Here is a 19,016-nt window from a genome sequence, read left to right as displayed (position 1 = left end):
CCACCCGCCCGCCCACCATCTGCCCAGCCCCAGCCCAGCCCAGCCCACCTTGTCTGCAATCTTGATGAAGAGACTGCAGCCCTCCCAGGAGGCCAGCTGCAGCCTGGTGGCAATGCTGTCACACACATCCCGCACCCGTGTGTTGGCAACCACCTCCAGCATCTGAACAGAGAGGCGGCTGGTGAGGCCCGGGGCCTGGCTAGGGGCCAGCACAGCCCAGGATGAGCCTTCCTAGCCTGGCACCTTTGCTCCTTCATGAAACCTGGGTTGGATGTGGTCTGCCCTGAGCAGAACAAGCCTCCCTTCCAGAACCCTGGCCAGAGGCTCACATTGTTTAGTCCCAGCATTCGTTGCCCTGGGGCCCTGGAGGCCTGGCCTTTTGACTTGCCTTCAGAGCCCAGCAGCCAGACTGTGGGAACTTCCTGTTACTGGGATCTGAAGGTCCCCAAGACCAAAAAGACCACCCTGCTGTTGGAGAGGGTGTGAGGCGACACTGCCCACCTTGGCCTCTCAGCCGGCCTCTCTTTGCTGCCCCTGGTGAAGGCCTCTGTGTCACGGCTGGGTCCTGGTGGTCTCCCACCTGTCCCCTGTCCCCTTTCTCCCCCAGCAGCCATGGCAGGCTCTGTGCACAAGGCACATACAGTGGGGACACCTGATCTCCCGCACCCCAGCTGCTCAGAAGCCCCTAGGAGCCCCCAGATCCTGGGACTCACCCTTGCTGCCCACCCCTCTGTCCTCTCTCCTGTGTCCTGGGCCTGGATCCCCCAACTCATACCTTGGGACTGGCCTGACTTCCAAAGGGCAGGCAGGGCCTGCGTCCCATGGGGAGGGGCAGGAGACTGGTGAGGATGGGACAGCCCTAGAAAAGGCTCTCCGGGGTTCCCAAGGAGCAGGCTGGGCCAGGAGGGAGGGTGCCCGCTGGCCTTTGGAGGCCTGAGATTTGCCGTGCAGGCCAGAGCAGTGCCTCACCTCGCTGGTGTCATTGGGGAAGTAGACCTTGTGGCAGATGCGGGAGATGTTCTGCTCCGCGGCCTCCACCTCCACCTGGTGCGGGGGCTGCTTCCGGGGCCCTGTCCTGAGGGGGAAGCGTGTGCTGCAGGTGCCACCCCCACCCTCATCCTCACCCATGCCCCAACCCCAACGCGGGCCCTAAACCATGTGCCAGAAACAAAAGAAAAATAACCCCAGTGACCATCACCGGGGTGGTTCCAGCCCCTTGCACATTCCCAGGGGCTGCCCCTGGCTCGCGTGCAGCCTCAGAGGCAGTGACGCTGCAGCTGTGCCCGAAAGCCTGGGCCACACATGGGAAGGGCCAGGCCAGGGGCTCCCGGGGAGGCGCCGGTGAGTGAGGCTGGCCGTGTTCTTGTTCTCACACAATAGGAGCATCGGGCAGGGGCCAGGGACTCTGGCAGGGCCTCTGTGGGGCGCCCACCTCCCTCTGTGACCATGGCTGCCACTGAAATCAGCCACTGCCACAGTCAACCTGCCCTCCTCACGGCCACAGGAGGCCAAGCAGAGGAAGCAGGAGCGGTGGGGGAGAGCAAAGACGTCCAAGGAGGTGCTTCCCGGCTGTGGGCGGATGAGGGAGGCCGCATGGACTTGGAAGGACGGGCCTCTGACCTCAGCCTTGAAGGCCTGGGCTGGGGCATCCAGGTCCCCCTCTATCCCCCAGGCAGTGCCTCTGTGCCACCGCCGGGCAGTGGTGGGGCAGGGGAGCTGGTGGCTATGACTGAGCCTTCTCTCGACCCTCCTGGGCCTCACCCCCCACCCTCTTCTCTGGCGGCTTGGGGCCTGATCCTGCCTCCCAAGCTGACACTGGCTTCTGGAGAGTCCTTCTGGGACCATGAGCTCCTGGAGGGCTGGCCAGGCCCACGACATCCCAGGTCTGTGGGCCCAGGGTCAATGCTGGGGGCTGGAGGCACTCGGCTCACCTGAGGACCCTCTGGATGTGGCGGCTGCAGTCGGGGGCCAGCAGCTTCCCCCTCCGGGTGTCTATGAACTTTTGGGCATGGGGCAGCAGCCCCTTGCTGGGCGGGAAGAGGCCAGTGCAGAGCCACAGCAGCTGCCAGCCCCGCTCCTCACTGTGCCTGGAAGATGGCGTTTGTCAGTGGGGAAGGGCTCCTCAGGGGGCCCAGGCCAGGCAGGCACCCTGGGGAGCAGGGACGGATATGAGAACTACTGATGTCTAGAGGGCCCGAGGGGAAGGGCACCAGCCAAGCTGCACCATGCCAGCTGTGCCCAGCTGCCTGATGCCACGGGCTTTTGCACCCTCAAAACGGGGGTGGGTGGGCATTGCACCCATTTTGTGGAAAAAGACACTGAAGCCCACAGAGGCCATGACCTGCCAGGTCACACGCACGGGGTGGGAGCGGGCAGGGCCATCCTCTCCTGCTCTGACCGCCCCTAGGACATCAGCAGAGCAGACCAAGGGCCTCAGCCCTTCCCACTGCTGATGCAGGCGCCCAGGCGGAGGTTCTGCCGCCACGAGCTGCGGTGTCCCCTCTGAGCCTCGGTCTGGCCTCAGGGGCTGGGATAAGGGCTGAGGGTGACGCACGGCCGGCCAACCGCCGCAGCAGACCTGTTGGAGTTGTGGTCAGCTGCTTCAGGATCTGGCAGTAGACTCGTCCTGCAGGCCGGGTGCTGCAGGGCCAGCCATGAAGATCTGGTCAGTGAGCTCCAGGCTGGGCCAGGCCCTGCCGAGAGGGTAGTCACCCATGTAGCCGGGGATGGGGTGGTGGCTGTCAAGGAGCATGGTGCTGGGGCGGCCCGCGCTGACACAGACTGGGATCGATTGCTGACCCCGACCTAGGCCCCGTTGATGAACGCCCTGAGGACCCAGGCCGCTGCGGTGAGCCACGTGTGGGCTGCCCGTGCCGCCCGCCACCTCTGGTTTCTAGACCCTCTGGCTCCTCTGCCCTAAGAGCAGCAGCCTGGTAGGGCCGCCAGGAGCATGCTGGGTGGCACTCTGCCTGGGGTGAGCCAACGGCCCGGGGGGCCAGGCAGGGCTGGGCGCGGAAGGATATCGACGGCCAAAGATCTGGCAGGCGATGTCGGCAGAAGGTAATGTTGGCCGGGTGGAGCTCCCCCGCTTGAGGGGCAGCGGCTGTCGCAGGGCCGGCTGGCAGAGGATAGGGCCAGGCAGGTGGGCCGCCGGGCCCACCCGGGCCCAGGGGGCAGCCCAGGCCATGCTCAGCCTGTATGCCCTTCTCCCCGGAGCGGCCTGTGAAGCGTCACGAGGCTGGCATCGAGGGGCCCTGCCCCCCTGTGGTTCCCTGCCCCTGTCCACGCTCCCCCTCCCTGCCTCTGTCCTGAGGCCCACCTGGTGGGGCTGTGGGAGGGCCAGAGCATCCCCACCCCTTGCTGGGCAAGCCGCGGCCATCCTGGGACCTCCTGGGGCTGGGGGGAGCCCAGGCAGGGCCTGCCACATGGGGGCCCCGTGGCCTCTCTGCAGCCCCTCCAGTGGGGGGTGGGCAATGAGGTGGAGGCAGGCTGGGAGGCCGGGGTGCAACGGGGGTGGGGTGGGGGCTGGGAGAGGGGGTGGGCAAGCAGGCAGGGGCGGGGCTGAAAGTGGTGCAACAGGGCCGGGGCTGGGAGCGGGGTGCAATGAGGGCGAGGTGGGTCCTGGGAAGGTGGGACGCCAATGAGAGCGGAGGCGCTTGCACCTGAGAACTCCCGAAAGGAGACACTGCCTCCAGGGTGTGGCGGCTTTTCGTTGGGTGGGGTCCTCGGGATGTTGGCTGCTGCGGCTGGCGCCTCCGCTGGGAGCCGGCCAGCTTCCTCCTTCTGCCTGGTGGACAATGGCCCGAAGGAGGCTGCCTGGAGGGGGAGGGGCACAGGGGGCGCTGGTGGGGTGGCCCAGGGGAGCGGCACTGGGGCCCATCCGGAGGCCCTTTCTGGCAGGGGGCTGCCTCCCCGCCAGGGTCCGGCGGCCTAAAGTGACTTGGGAAGGCAGCGCACTGGAGCAGGCCACTCAGCCGCATAAGCCCCGTGCCTGGGCCGGTGTGAGCGGCGCAGGGAGCGCCGTGACTTGCGCTTCGGGGCGCCTCTCTGCCCTTTCGGCTCGGGAGGATGAGTGCGGCAATGGCTGTGGCAGCCCCACATCACATGTTCTGGGGGGGGGCCCCCGCAGGCTCCTGGGGTTTCTCAGACGGCGCTCCAGGCTTCCCGCTTCTCTAATGGGGCCCCTCTCACCCCAGCCCTACCTGCCTGGTCTGCCACCAACTTCAGGCCTCAGCACAAACGTCCCTCCCTCAGGGATGCCTTCCCAGACAGGGGGAGCTCCCCACCCTATTATTGGTCCCTCTCCTTGGTGGCACTTTACACAGTTGCCATCCATGCATCATTATCTGCCCAAATGTCTGCCCTGAGGGTGGAGCTACTATTGTGCCCAGACTCATACCACAGGCACAGGGCACATACTTGGCACTCAGTACGTCCATGTTGCAATGCCTGCCATTCCTGTCTCCCGAGAGCCTGGTCTTGGCTGGGGTGGGTGGTTCCCTTGTGCGGGCAGAGACTTGGGCCCCCTTGGGTCAGAGTGTAAATGAGGCAGAGGAAGATTGGGTTTGTCCCCAGGACACACCCGTGATGGAAGAGGGAGGGAACACCCATTTATTGAGCGCCTACTAAGTACCACGAGCTGGGCTGGCACTGCACACACACCTTGCCACAAGAATGGTGGGGGCTGCCCAGGTGGCCCTCCTGGCCTCTGCTAGGTGGGCTGCAGGGCCTGAACTAGGCCTCCCGACTAGGCATCCCAGGACTGCTCCACCCTGCCCTCGGGTACCCAGGCTGAGGACAAGGGAGCGTGCCAGTTACCAGCAGCTGTGCCGAGGGCTTAGTGACCGTGGGGATGGTGTAGAGGCAGGCCATGGGCACCAGCCCCGTCTTGCCTGTCCTGTCGTTCTGGCTGAGGGTCCAGTTCTCAGAGGCCAGCAGCCCCTGCTTCTTTGTCAGGACCAACAGGTCCCCCTTCTTGAAGGCCAGGAGGGTGGCATCATCTGTAAGGGTAGGGAGGCTGCCATTTGCTAAGGGCTCTGCAGGGGCCAGAGGCTGTGCTGGCATTTTGTGGGTCATCTCCCTTGACGGATGAAACAGAGGCACAGAGTGGTGGGCAGAAGACCACTCCAAGAGTGAGCAATGGTGGGACTGGAACCTCGGGGGCCTCAGACGGCTGTCACCTGCTGCAGCCACACAGGCACAGAGCCCAGGGTGGGTGGGGGCTCGAGAGCTCTGACTGCAGCCCTAGCCCTGGGAGACCCTCGGAAGGCTGACCAGGAGCCGGGGATGAGGGAGGGGAGGATGCACAGGCTGGCAGTCCCCACGCCTGGCCTGAGTGCTGCCTGCCTCTCTAGCCCGCTTCCTCATCTGGAATTTGGAGATGGCAATCCTCTTTCCCTCGTGCGGTGGCCATGAGTACTGAATGGGGCAACAGGGCAGCACATCTCAGCTGACATTTCTCACTGCCCAAAGACCCCACGCACAGCCTCTTCTGCTGCATCCCAACCAGCACCCCCTTGTGAAGTCCCTGCACTAACTGTACCACCCACTGCCCATGACTGCCCCGCCAGCAGCCTGGGCCAGCAGGGGTCCTGGGGCTTTGTTATGCTCGCCTATAGCCCACAGACACAGCCCAGCTCTCGCTGGAGTGCCGGCTTGCAGGAGAGCTGCGGCCAAGAACTAGGCTCCCATCCCCTTGAGCTGTGTGACCTGGGCGAGCTACTTCCATCTCTGGGCCTCTGGCCTCGTGTCTGTAAAATGGGATAATGGGGTGCTTCTGCAGCAGTGCACTGTGGGGATGGTGTTCAAAGCTTCCCTGGGCTGGAGGCTGGCCCTTCTCGGTGCTTCTGTAGCAGTGCAGTGCTGAGCGTGGCTGGCCTTGCGGGGCTGGAGACCACCTCCTTTAGCCCCTAATTTTGTAGAAGAGGAAGCAGTGGCTGAGAGAAGGTAGGGCCTGGTCTAAAGCTGCCCCCACAGAGCTTTGGGGCCCTCCCTCTCTCTGCTTGCCTTGCGGCTGCTGTGTGTGGAGATGAGCACGCCACCTCCCTACAGACTCCCTGCGCAGCCCTCCCCCCACCCCACCCAGTCTGGCACCTGTGGCCTTCCTGTCCTGCAGGGCCATGGCGAACACGGACCTCTCCTTCAGGCCCTCCAGGAACAGGGCCACCAGCTCAGCGACGGCCACACTGCTGGGCGACGCAAACTCGTATTCCTCATGCATGGTGGAGAGCAGCAGCCTCTGCCTGCCCTGGGCCTCCCTGGAGACAGAGGGCAGCGTGACCAGGAGCCCCCTCCACCTCCCCCTGATCCAGCCCCTAAACAGCCTCAGGAGGTGGGACTGGGGGTCCTGAGTCACAGATGAGGACATAGAGCTGCTCTACCAGGGCCAGGACCAGGCCAGACACCACTGTGGGTCTGGACAAATGAAGGATGGCGGGGCACAGGGTCCCTCAGAGGCTGCAAGTGGTGCAGCCCATGTGTGGGGTCGGCTCTGGGCAGATAATGAGGTGGCCGGTGTGCAGGGACACCACAGGGACGCTGCAAAGATCAGAGCTGAGCTGAGTCGGCGGCTGTGCCATGTGCTTACTCTGAGCCACCGAGCCTCGGCATGCCACAGTTGACTCATCTGCAGAATGGGTGATGCTGTCAGGACTTCGTGGCATACAGGAAAGTGCCCAGCATGGACAGCCTCAGTGAGAGGTGGCCAGTGGGGAGTGGTGAGCACTGTATGCCTGGCACAGCCCAGAGATGCGTGTGCCACTCTGTCGTGTGCTTTAACCAAGGGGTACTCTGGCAGGGCTTGGGTGGGGCTTCCCAAAAGGCATGAAAAAGTTCCCCTGGGAGTGGGGGTCAGCCCCTGCCCTGCCTCGTGCCCCGGGACACACCAGGCACTGTCCCTTGCCACTCTCCCAGACAATCTGTACCCTCTAGGCCACCAGTTCTCATCCATGACAAAGAAAGGAGCCCTCTAAATAAGTGCATGGCAGAGGCTGCACGCTTCTGTGCCCTTTCCGGGTGGATCTGGGTTTCAAAGAGAAGCTGCGAGTGCAACCGTGATGCCCCAACGGAGCACTTCGTGGGCAGTGCAGCCTGGTGCAGGAGGGTGGGACTCCCAAGTACAGAGGGCATCGTATACGTTGATTCTTGTCCCACCACCCCGGCCTGTCACCCGGGAGCGCACGCCGCCCCTCTCCCCATCTCTCCCTGAGCCCCCAGATGCATCAATCCAAGGACTCAGGGTGTGAGATCTTCCCTCAGGGCCCCCACCTCTTGGCGACCAGACCCATGACCTCTGGGAAAGAGAGCTCCAGCAGTGTCTTCTCCCGCTGGTCCAGGAAGCAAAGCCCCTTCCAGTTAACAGCCAAGATCAGCTGCGTCTTGGGCAGGCGGGGGCCTGGCCAGGAGAGACGGCAATGTGAAGGCTGCATGGGATCCCTGGGTGCCCAGCCCGTACCCGCTCCCCGCCCCCCGTCAGATGCCATTACCTGAGAGTGTGATGACTTCAAAGAGCCGGGAGAAGAGCAGCGGCCACTGCAGGCGGGCAGCGTCCACCACCTGCTCTTGCACGGCCAGCGGTGTGGCTTGCCTCTGAGTGTATGGGGCCTGAGAGGGGGATCCTGGATGTCACCTCCGTCACCTGCCTCCCTAGTGAATCCCTCACCCAGTGCTCAGGGTAAAAGAGTTGGTGGATCCTTCTGAGAAGCCTCTACTTAAAGCGAGGCCAGTGCCTGGAGACAGAGCCTGCAGGGAGGGACCTGGGACGTCCCCAGGGACTGGTGCAACCCTATTCCTTTTTTTTTTTTTTTTTGCTTTTTTGAGACAGAGTCTCGCTCTGTCACCCAGGCTGAGTGCAGTGGTGCGATCTCGGCTCACTGCAAGCTCCGCCTCCCGAGTTCAAGCAATTCTCCTGCCTCAGCCTCCCGAGTAGCTGGGACTACAGCGGCATGCCACTGCGCCCAGCTAATTTCTGTAGTTTTAGTAGAGATGGAGTTTTGCCATGTTGGCCAGACTGCTCTCAAACTCCTGACCTCAGGTGATCCACCTGTCTTGGCTTCCCAAAATGCTGGGATTACTGGTGTGAGCCACCGTGCCCGGCCTGGCGCTGCCCTATTCTACCTGGGAGGGGTGTGGGGACCCATTAGGAGGAGGGAGGAAAGCTGTTCCCTATCCCCTCATTAGCATCTGTAGGGCGGGGCTGTGCTAGCTGTGGAAGGCGCTGTCTGTGTGCCCCAGCCCAGGCTCGCTCTTGCCAGCCTATGCCTTGTGGGTCTGTGACTCGCTCCGTGCAGGAGGGTATCTTGCTCCGAATCTGTGTCCCGGTGCTTCTCTCTTCTTTCTTCTCTGGAGCTCTGCTTTGTCTCTGGGGCCTCTCTTGGGGACCACCTCTAGTTCCTTGTCTTCCAGTTTCCTTCCTTCCTCTTTCCTGACTCCCCACCTTCACCCGTTCCTCTCCCCAGCACCACTGTGCTGTGTCCATCAGCGACCATAATATCCAACCGAACTTTCTTTTCACTGTTTGCTGAATACAGTGTTATTTCTTTAAAAGTGGCTACTATTCATATACTGGTTTTGGGAATGTAATAAATGCATCAAATCTGAAGGGTGATCTGAAAATATTCGACATGTATCAAATGTTTAGAATGTCCATACATTCTGGCCCGGGGGGTTCCCATGCACCCAGCGAGGGGATGCTGAGGCTCAGGGGCAGGCAGAGGGGCCCCAAGGCCATGGTATGGTCAGCAGTCAGCCGCTGCGGGTGCCCTCTCATGCCGAGAGGCCAGGGCCTGGCCAGACACTGCAGTGCAGACCAGCACAGGGACCCATCCAAGATGCCAGCTTGGAAGGAAGAAGGTGGCATGGGCCTGTGACAGAGAGCTGAACTGAGTGGACTGCTTAAACCTGAAGGGACAAGGCTCTACATAACTGTCAAGCTGAAGCTTGTTGTTCCCCGGGGGGTGGGGATTGTAGGGAGGGAGTCCATCCATGAGCCCCCCACCACCTGAAGGAGAGCCGTCGGCTGGGTGCTTGAGCGGCATGCAAGCTGACCTTGGCGCAGGCGGCAGTGACGAGGCTCGCCCACCTGTCCGGGGCTTGGTCCTGTACAGCCTGTGGGGATGCAGCTGGGCAGCAGCTCCTGGATAGCCTGGCTCTCCGCTGAGGCGCCAAGCTGCACATAGCAGTGCCGGGCCAGCAGCTCCACCAGCTCTTCCTCCTGCACAGCCCAGGGCACCCACGGGGACGAGTGAGAGAAGTAAGGGCTCACCCTTCCCCAGGATGCCCCTGACCCATGGCAGAGCTCCTGCCCCAGCACAGGGGAGCTAACCTGCAGCTCACGCAGGACCTTCCCCTCCCTGCATGCCCTGACTGGGTCACCACGCAGGCCGGGAATCCCAGAGGCCTCGGCCTGAGCCCCACAGGCCCTCTGCCTGAGGACGACGGCTGCTCTCTAGTTCTGGGATGAACCCCGGTAGGGCTGCTCTGAGCGGCAAGCTCCTTCCCCATCAGGGCTCCAGTCCTTGCTGGTCAAGAGAGACCAGTGGCCACCCCGTGGAGTTTCTGCCGGGGCTCAGCTGGGCGGGACCCAAGAAGCCCGTTCCCTCTGGAAGACCAAAGCCTCGTGGAGCCTGGTGTCCCGTCACTCCCTGCCCATGCCTCTTCCAGGTGGGCTTCCTGCACTGCTGTGGCCGCCTCCAGTGGGTCCCTGAACAGCATCTTACTGACTCGGCACAAGGAGGGTTGTGCCTGCTGCCCCAGAACTTCAGGGACACAATCGCTGCTTTCTCACAATCACCCTACAAAAGAGCTCCCGGTATGAGCTGCACAGTCCAGGTGAGAGCCCCTCCTGAGCCCCCCAGTCAGATGAGGGCCCGAGGCTCAGCTGTGACAGGACTTTCCAAGGTCACAATGCCAAGAAGAGGGGAGGTGGGACTCAGGCATTAGGGCTCCAAGGCCACGTTCTTGACCACCAGGTCTCACTGCCCCATAAACAGAGCAGGAGAGGTGAGGCCAGGCAGGCCTGGGTCCTCTGGGACCTGCTGCCGGAACCACGGACCCCGGAGGCTTGGACAAACCTGTGGCCTAAGGGAGGAGGAAACAGAGGCTGGGCCTGGAAGGGACCTGCACCCTTGTGACCCCTTGCCTGGCCCCGTTCCTCTGCCCTTGGCCTCCTGCCCCTCCACCCTCTACCTGGCCTCAGAAGCCAGTTGGGTGCCTCCTCTATGGGATGCTTCCTGATGGCAAAGCCCAGGGTGGCTTTGGCTCTAAGGCCCCTCACCTTCTCGAAGCTGTATTCGCCAGACCAGACTCCGTGCAGGACTTGGCGGTAAATGAGCTCAGTGCTAACGGGGTCCTCCCGGGAGTCATGCCAGGGGTGAAGAATTCCTTCCGGAAGTAGATGCGCCAGGGTGACTGGCGCTGGCTCTCACCCCTCTCCTGGGCCAGCTGCTCACACTGGGCGATGGCATCCATTACGTGGTCACGCCCGCTGCCCAGGGACCAGAACTGAGGCCAGAGTCGGGGAGCGGGGTTAGCAGCTGTTGCATGCCCCACCCCACGGGGATGCCCACCGTCAGCATGTGCAAGTGGAGGACAGGGCCTGGGGCCCTTGGAGCCCAGCGCGGGCTGAGTAGACACTGCTGAGTCCGTGTAGACAACTGAAGGGCTTCTCCACACAGCAATGGCCTCTCTGCCACTCCCCGTTACTCTCCCTGCAGCCCCTTCCCTAAGGAGGCAGACATGAGTCCGGCCAATGTGACTCGGCCTCCGGTGCCTTGGTTGGCAGACTGGTGTGTGTCTGAGTCTGAGGGTGTGGAATTGGGGGTGCCTGTGTGGGCGGTGAGGGTCTGTGCTGGTGTGACCCTCCATGTTTGCTGCAAGGGTGTCCACAGCTCCTGGGCATGAGGGAGTTTGGATCGGGAGACTGGTGTGAGTGCCTGATGTCTGTGCGTGGCAGCTGGGTGGGGACCAGGTGTGCACGTGGCACTGCTGGGGCTAAGGTGCAGCTGCGAGGTGACCATATGAGTGTGGGAGGACAGGCTGCTTACCGTGTGTGTATGTGTGCACCTGCCTGTGCCTCGTGGCTGGGAGGGCAGGCGGTGGCCAGGCTGGAAAGGTGAGAGGGCTTGAGCCTCGGGGTGCCCTCCCTGGGTGTATGAGGGAGGCGGGTGACGGGCAGGGTGCCTGGTCAGTACCTTGTCGTACACGGCGACCTGGAGGGAGAAGCCCAGGTGGTCGCTGAGGCCCTGCTTGTGAGCGATGTGCACGCACATTTCCTGAGATGTGGAGGCTGAGTCCACAGAGACGGTCAGGCTCTCTCCAGTGGCCAGGATGACTTGGAGGGGGATGTGCTTCTTGGACTTNTTTTTGCTTTTTTGAGACAGAGTCTCGCTCTGTCACCCAGGCTGAGTGCAGTGGTGCGATCTCGGCTCACTGCAAGCTCCGCCTCCCGAGTTCAAGCAATTCTCCTGCCTCAGCCTCCCGAGTAGCTGGGACTACAGCGGCATGCCACTGCGCCCAGCTAATTTCTGTAGTTTTAGTAGAGATGGAGTTTTGCCATGTTGGCCAGACTGCTCTCAAACTCCTGACCTCAGGTGATCCACCTGTCTTGGCTTCCCAAAATGCTGGGATTACTGGTGTGAGCCACCGTGCCCGGCCTGGCGCTGCCCTATTCTACCTGGGAGGGGTGTGGGGACCCATTAGGAGGAGGGAGGAAAGCTGTTCCCTATCCCCTCATTAGCATCTGTAGGGCGGGGCTGTGCTAGCTGTGGAAGGCGCTGTCTGTGTGCCCCAGCCCAGGCTCGCTCTTGCCAGCCTATGCCTTGTGGGTCTGTGACTCGCTCCGTGCAGGAGGGTATCTTGCTCCGAATCTGTGTCCCGGTGCTTCTCTCTTCTTTCTTCTCTGGAGCTCTGCTTTGTCTCTGGGGGCCTCTCTTGGGGACCACCTCTAGTTCCTTGTCTTCCAGTTTCCTTCCTTCCTCTTTCCTGACTCCCCACCTTCACCCGTTCCTCTCCCCAGCACCACTGTGCTGTGTCCATCAGCGACCATAATATCCAACCGAACTTTCTTTTCACTGTTTGCTGAATACAGTGTTATTTCTTTAAAAAGTGGCTACTATTCATATACTGGTTTTGGGAATGTAATAAATGCATCAAATCTGAAGGGTGATCTGAAAATATTCGACATGTATCAAATGTTTAGAATGTCCATACATTCTGGCCCGGGGGGTTCCCATGCACCCAGCGAGGGGATGCTGAGGCTCAGGGGCAGGCAGAGGGGCCCCCAAGGCCATGGTATGGTCAGCAGTCAGCCGCTGCGGGTGCCCTCTCATGCCGAGAGGCCAGGGCCTGGCCAGACACTGCAGTGCAGACCAGCACAGGGACCCATCCAAGATGCCAGCTTGGAAGGAAGAAGGTGGCATGGGCCTGTGACAGAGAGCTGAACTGAGTGGACTGCTTAAACCTGAAGGGACAAGGCTCTACATAACTGTCAAGCTGAAGCTTGTTGTTCCCCCGGGGGGTGGGGATTGTAGGGAGGGAGTCCATCCATGAGCCCCCCACCACCTGAAGGAGAGCCGTCGGCTGGGTGCTTGAGCGGCATGCAAGCTGACCTTGGCGCAGGCGGCAGTGACGAGGCTCGCCCACCTGTCCGGGGGCTTGGTCCTGTACAGCCTGTGGGGGATGCAGCTGGGCAGCAGCTCCTGGATAGCCTGGCTCTCCGCTGAGGCGCCGAGCTGCACGTAGCAGTGCCGGGCCAGCAGCTCCACCAGCTCTTGCTCCTGCACAGCCCAGGGCACCCACGGGGACGAGTGAGAGAAGTAAGGGCTCACCCTTCCCCAGGATGCCCCTGACCCATGGCAGAGCTCCTGCCCCAGCACAGGGGAGCTAACCTGCAGCTCACGCAGGACCTTCCCCCTCCCTGCATGCCCTGACTGGGTCACCACGCAGGCCGGGAATCCCAGAGGCCTCGGCCTGAGCCCCACAGGCCCTCTGCCTGAGGACGACGGCTGCTCTCTAGTTCTGGGATGAACCCCGGTAGGGCTGCTCTGAGCGGCAAGCTCCTTCCCCATCAGGGCTCCAGTCCTTGCTGGTCAAGAGAGACCAGTGGCCACCCCGTGGAGTTTCTGCCGGGGCTCAGCTGGGCGGGACCCAAGAAGCCCGTTCCCTCTGGAAGACCAAAGCCTCGTGGAGCCTGGTGTCCCGTCACTCCCTGCCCATGCCTCTTCCAGGTGGGCTTCCTGCACTGCTGTGGCCGCCTCCAGTGGGTCCCTGAACAGCATCTTACTGACTCGGCACAAGGAGGGTTGTGCCTGCTGCCCCCAGAACTTCAGGGACACAATCGCTGCTTTCTCACAATCACCCTACAAAAGAGCTCCCGGTATGAGCTGCACAGTCCAGGTGAGAGCCCCTCCTGAGCCCCCCAGTCAGATGAGGGCCCGAGGCTCAGCTGTGACAGGACTTTCCAAGGTCACAATGCCAAGAAGAGGGGGAGGTGGGACTCAGGCATTAGGGCTCCAAGGCCACGTTCTTGACCACCAGGTCTCACTGCCCCATAAACAGAGCAGGAGAGGTGAGGCCAGGCAGGCCTGGGTCCTCTGGGACCTGCTGCCGGAACCACGGACCCCGGAGGCTTAGACAAACCTGTGGCCTAAGGGAGGAGGAAACAGAGGCTGGGCCTGGAAGGGACCTGCACCCTTGTGACCCCCTTGCCTGGCCCCCGTTCCTCTGCCCTTGGCCTCCTGCCCCTCCACCCTCTACCTGGCCTCAGAAGCCAGTTGGGTGCCTCCTCTATGGGATGCTTCCTGATGGCAAAGCCCAGGGTGGCTTTGGCTCTAAGGCCCCTCACCTTCTCGAAGCTGTATTCGCCAGACCAGACTCCGTGCAGGACTTGGCGGTAAATGAGCTCAGTGCTAACGGGGTCCTCCCGGGAGTCATGCCAGGGGGTGAAGAATTCCTTCCGGAAGTAGATGCGCCAGGGTGACTGGCGCTGGCTCTCACCCCTCTCCTGGGCCAGCTGCTCACACTGGGCGATGGCATCCATTACGTGGTCACGCCCGCTGCCCAGGGACCAGAACTGAGGCCAGAGTCGGGGAGCGGGGGTTAGCAGCTGTTGCATGCCCCACCCCACGGGGATGCCCACCGTCAGCATGTGCAAGTGGAGGACAGGGCCTGGGGCCCTTGGAGCCCAGCGCGGGCTGAGTAGACACTGCTGAGTCCGTGTAGACAACTGAAGGGCTTCTCCACACAGCAATGGCCTCTCTGCCACTCCCCGTTACTCTCCCTGCAGCCCCTTCCCTAAGGAGGCAGACATGAGTCCGGCCAATGTGACTCGGCCTCCGGTGCCTTGGTTGGCAGACTGGTGTGTGTCTGAGTCTGAGGGTGTGGAATTGGGGGTGCCTGTGTGGGCGGTGAGGGTCTGTGCTGGTGTGACCCTCCATGTTTGCTGCAAGGGTGTCCACAGCTCCTGGGCATGAGGGAGTTTGGATCGGGAGACTGGTGTGAGTGCCTGATGTCTGTGCGTGGCAGCTGGGTGGGGACCAGGTGTGCACGTGGCACTGCTGGGGCTAAGGTGCAGCTGCGAGGTGACCATATGAGTGTGGGAGGACAGGCTGCTTACCGTGTGTGTATGTGTGCACCTGCCTGTGCCTCGTGGCTGGGAGGGCAGGCGGTGGCCAGGCTGGAAAGGTGAGAGGGCTTGAGCCTCGGGGTGCCCTCCCTGGGTGTATGAGGGAGGCGGGTGACGGGCAGGGTGCCTGGTCAGTACCTTGTCGTACACGGCGACCTGGAGGGAGAAGCCCAGGTGGTCGCTGAGGCCCTGCTTGTGAGCGATGTGCACGCACATTTCCTGAGATGTGGAGGCTGAGTCCACAGAGACGGTCAGGCTCTCTCCAGTGGCCAGGATGACTTGGAGGGGGATGTGCTTCTTGGACTTGACAGCCTGGGGACAGATGAGATTCAGTTCCCCGGCCTCTCGGAACCTATGGACAAGAGGCCAGCCCCCCATCCACCACCTCCCTCCTCTCCCCAGTCCATGGGCCCTGCTTGCCATCCCGTGGGTTCCCGGGGGTGGGCCCTCTGAAGCCCCAGGCCACGGGCTTGGCATGGAAAACAAAATTCAGGCCAACAGGTGTTTGCTGCTGGGAGCACAGCCACCAGGCAAGAGCAATGTTAGCCACAGGCGTCTAGGTCCTCCTGGACCTCCAGCGGGGGCAGCCTCGGGCCATAGTGGCTGCTTTTATGAGAATCTTGAGTTTGGTGTGGTTCAGTGACTTCACCTCACAAAAGACCCGGAGCTCTTGGGAATCTGAGTCCAGGACTCAGGAACATTTTGGGGCCTTTATGTATCGTCCCCTTGTGTCAACATGCACAGCTACTGCAAGTTCACCTACAATTCCAGGGCTCATGGCAGGGAGCCCCTGTGGGCTCGGGGGCAGGGTGAAAACAGAAAGAAGGTGCAGCAGAAGTGACCCGCAGCTCCTGGTCTAGGGCACCTCAGGCCACAGGGCAAGCACCTGCCAGGGTTAGGCTGCAGCCAGAGCTTTGTGTAGAGCCAGGTGCAGGGGTGCCTTCGCCACCCTGGCTGGCTGTTCTGAATGACCCTTCCTGAGAAAACAGCGAGAACTCACAGATGACACAGTTGCCAAAGCAGGTTGAGGTGGCACATGTGCCCAACAGCAATGCCACCAAGGATGCCAACCATGGTGTGACCACTGCCCTTGTCACCAAGTGAAATGCCCTTGGAGGGGAGAGCTGGAAGCAACTGGCGCACTGTAATGCTAATGAATGGGTCCGGTGATCTTCCCCTTAGCTAGTGGGGCCGCAAAGGAATATGGATTCAGAGATGGGGGCCACGCCTGGGGAGGCTGAGCCCCAGGGGCACTCACAGGGACCACTAGCATGGGAGGTACCGCAGAGGAGATGGCAGGGCTCGGAGGACAAAGTTCTCTCCTAGAGGAAGGCATCCCATGAGCTATGTGGGGGTCCCTGGGGGCCTGCACCACCCCACCCTGCCAGCTCCCACCCCTGCCGGCCCCTACCTGCAGTTCCAGCCAGGTGGGGGGCTCTGCACGCACCCCATTGGCATAGGTGCGTCTCAGGCGCTCGGCACAGAAGGGGCCATAGGTCGCCGGCCCTTGGCCAATGAAGTTCAGTAGATACTGGTAGGTGAGGAGGGGAGAAGGGAGGAAGACACTCAGAAAGGAGGCCAGTTTCTACTCACTGCCCAAGTGGACTTAAAAATTATAATACTCAACGTGTAAGGTACATTGAGGGGGCACCCTCACACCTGTGAGAAGGAACATGGATTAGTGTGTTTCTGAGGAACAGCAGCAACACGTTTCAAACGGCGCATAGTCTGGACGTGTGCACTCTTTGCTGCAACAATGCAGGCCTATCCTAAAGGTGGATGTGTGGTTTTTGATCATGGTGGCATCTATGGAGATGAATGACTGGAAGGTGAACTCTAAGTGCCCACTCACAACTCCAGTGCCTTCTGGAACAGAGAGGTACCACGCTGGCATCTGGGGGGCTGATACCATGAGAAAACATAATGAAGACAGTAAATGAAAAGTGCAGGGCCAGGCACAGCGGCTCACGCCTATAATCCCAGCACTTTGGGAGGCCAAGGTGGGAGGATCACCTGAGGTCAGGAGTTTGAGGCCAGCCTGGCCAACATGGTGAAACCCTGTCTCTACTAAAAATACAAAAATTAGCCTGGTGCGGTAATGCGCACCTGTAGTCCCAGCTACTCTCGAGGCTGAGGCAGGAGAATTGCTTGAACCCGGGAGGCGGAGCTTGCAGTGAGCCAAGATGGCACCACTGCACTCCCACCTGGGTGACAGAGCGAGATTCCATCTCAAAAAAAAAAAAAAAAAAAAAAAAAAAAGGTGGAAGAATCCATGTCCCAGACATGTTCGAGAAAACGCGTTGAAGCTCTTTTTGTGTCACAGAAAGATGTTGTTTCTTCTGCCTTGGGGTGGGGAGGGACAGCCTGGAAGGGTTTACTGGTGTCAGGAGCAGCCTGAGTGCCATGTACAGATGGCCTCAGTGACCGTGGCTCCTGCTGTCCCCAAGGGGACATGTGAGAAACTGTTTTCTGTTTGATCATAAGAACCCTGTAGAACCAGGAAAGACCAGAAGAAAATATTAATGGAAGTTACCTCTGAGTGTGGGGATGACTTTTATTTTGGCTTTAGATGTTCTGGATTTTCACATTTTAATTTTATAATCAGAATTTAAAGGTATATGAAATCAGTGAAGCTTGGGGCTACTAACACTCGGCCAACCCACCTCCATTTTCAGTCCCAAGAACTAGAAAGAGGCGCCGCGGCCCATCTCCAGGCAGGGCCCACTCCTGGACACCTGTCTTTTCAAGGCCCGTGTCATCTACCTTCTCATTTTAGTCTTGAAGCGCCATCCTGGCACCTGAGCCAAAGTGAAATGACCCTGCAGACCCTGCATTAGGGGCTGGAAGGAGCCAGGAGCAGGGTCCTCTTTTTCATCTGGGGAAACTGAGGCCTGTAGAAACACAGGCACGGCTGCCCATCTGGCCTGCAGGAGCAGGAGAAACGGGCCACGGACTGGGATTTGTGGACCTGCTCCAGGGCCAAGGGCTACCTATGCTCCCACCGTAACCTGCCCCCTGCCCGCCCTCCCGGGCCCTCTCACCTTCATGAACCTCTCTGAGGGGGGGAAGCAGCCGAGGCAGAGGCTGAGCAGGATCCAGCCCCGGGCCAGGCTGCTTGTTTTGAAGTTCTCCGAGAGCTGCTTGCAGATTTGGCAGTAAATCTCATCCCTGAAAGACACAGACCATTGGGAGAGTAGGCTGGGGGCTGGAGAAGGAGAGGAGACAGGGGTACCTGGGCACACAGCTCTTCTGCACCTGTGGGGGGTCCCATATGCAGGGCACCTCTCCAGCACTGGGGCCCTGCCCAGCCTCCTCTTCTCTCAGGACAGTGCCACCAGGCTCTGCATCCCTACTCCATTCCTCTCCCGTGGCCTGTGCTCTCGGTCCTTTAGCGTGGGGCTCAGCTTCAGGAAGGAGTGGGTTCTCCAGCCACGGCCCTGTCCTCAGCAGCTGCACCCTTTTTACAGCCCATCTGCTCCCAGATGTGTGGGATCCCCAGCCTCACGGTGAGATCTAGCCTCATAATGATTACGTTCATTTCTCCCTCTGCCTTGAGGCCCCACCTCCCTCCCTGAATGCAGCCCCTCCCCTCCACAGCAGAGAGAAAAGTGAGGACTTCATGGGAACCACTCAACCCCATCTCCTGACCCTTTCTACTCCCACAGTCTATGGAGCTTCCCCACTCCTGGAAGGGCTGTAATGGGGGCGGTTCTCTCCTGCGTCCTTCCTCATGGACTCAAGCCTCTATCATGCTATCAAAGTGGCCCATTAGCGCCTCAAATCCCACGTCTCCAGAGGCCAGCATCTTTCCCCTAATACTCCGTGGTGTGCTGGTAAATGTTTATCAACCAGCTCCCCAGGAAGGAAAGCATAGCATTGGCTTATTTCTGTGGTGTAAATGTTCCCACCAAAGCCAATGTCAACTGTGACACGATGTCACCGAACAGAGTTGGGAAGCAATGTGCATGGCTGCCTCTCTGAGTTCCTGCATCCCTTCTCTTTCTGTACTCTACAGGCATCGCCATTAGCCATTCACTCAAATGGGAAATTTGGGGGTCATCCTGGAGCCCTTTCATCCCTCCATTCCCCAATCCAACCAGCCCCACCATCCATCCAGCTCCCACAATCCAACCAGCCCCAAAACCCAACCTGCCCCATAATCCAACCGGCCCTCACCATCCAACTGGCCCCACCATCCAACCGGCCCCATAACCCAACCAGCCCCACTATCCAACCAGCTCCCACAATCCAACTGGCCCCATCACCCAACTGGCCGCCACCATCCAACCGGCCCCACCAGCCAACCGGCCCCACCAGCCAACTGGCCCCACAATCCAACCGGCCCCACTATCCAACCGGCCCCTACCATCCAACCAGCCCCCACCATCCAACCAGC

General features: G+C 60.9%; 1 protein-coding gene across 1 annotated transcript in view; it reads right to left on the bottom strand.

The window, feature by feature from the left end:
- Nucleotides 1-19,016, bottom strand: part of MYO7B (myosin VIIB) — a 113,835-nt gene that overhangs the window by 4,295 nt on the left and 90,524 nt on the right. Inside the window, 17 exon segments of the mRNA XM_017877371.1 lie at nucleotides 49-162; nucleotides 970-1,075; nucleotides 1,932-2,087; nucleotides 2,579-2,594; nucleotides 2,597-2,620; nucleotides 2,623-2,805; nucleotides 3,663-3,816; nucleotides 3,958-4,084; nucleotides 4,736-5,000; nucleotides 6,094-6,257; nucleotides 7,267-7,393; nucleotides 7,485-7,602; nucleotides 12,606-12,773; nucleotides 13,841-14,068; nucleotides 14,759-14,932; nucleotides 16,032-16,151; nucleotides 17,662-17,788. Of these exon segments, the coding sequence (XP_017732860.1) occupies nucleotides 49-162; nucleotides 970-1,075; nucleotides 1,932-2,087; nucleotides 2,579-2,594; nucleotides 2,597-2,620; nucleotides 2,623-2,805; nucleotides 3,663-3,816; nucleotides 3,958-4,084; nucleotides 4,736-5,000; nucleotides 6,094-6,257; nucleotides 7,267-7,393; nucleotides 7,485-7,602; nucleotides 12,606-12,773; nucleotides 13,841-14,068; nucleotides 14,759-14,932; nucleotides 16,032-16,151; nucleotides 17,662-17,788 (2,371 nt within the window).

Source organism: Rhinopithecus bieti, unplaced genomic scaffold, assembly GCF_001698545.2.
Source record: "Rhinopithecus bieti isolate Rb0 unplaced genomic scaffold, ASM169854v2 scaffold_10223, whole genome shotgun sequence".
Classification (NCBI taxonomy): domain Eukaryota; kingdom Metazoa; phylum Chordata; class Mammalia; order Primates; family Cercopithecidae; genus Rhinopithecus; species Rhinopithecus bieti.
This window is presented reverse-complemented; position numbering and strand designations above follow the sequence as displayed.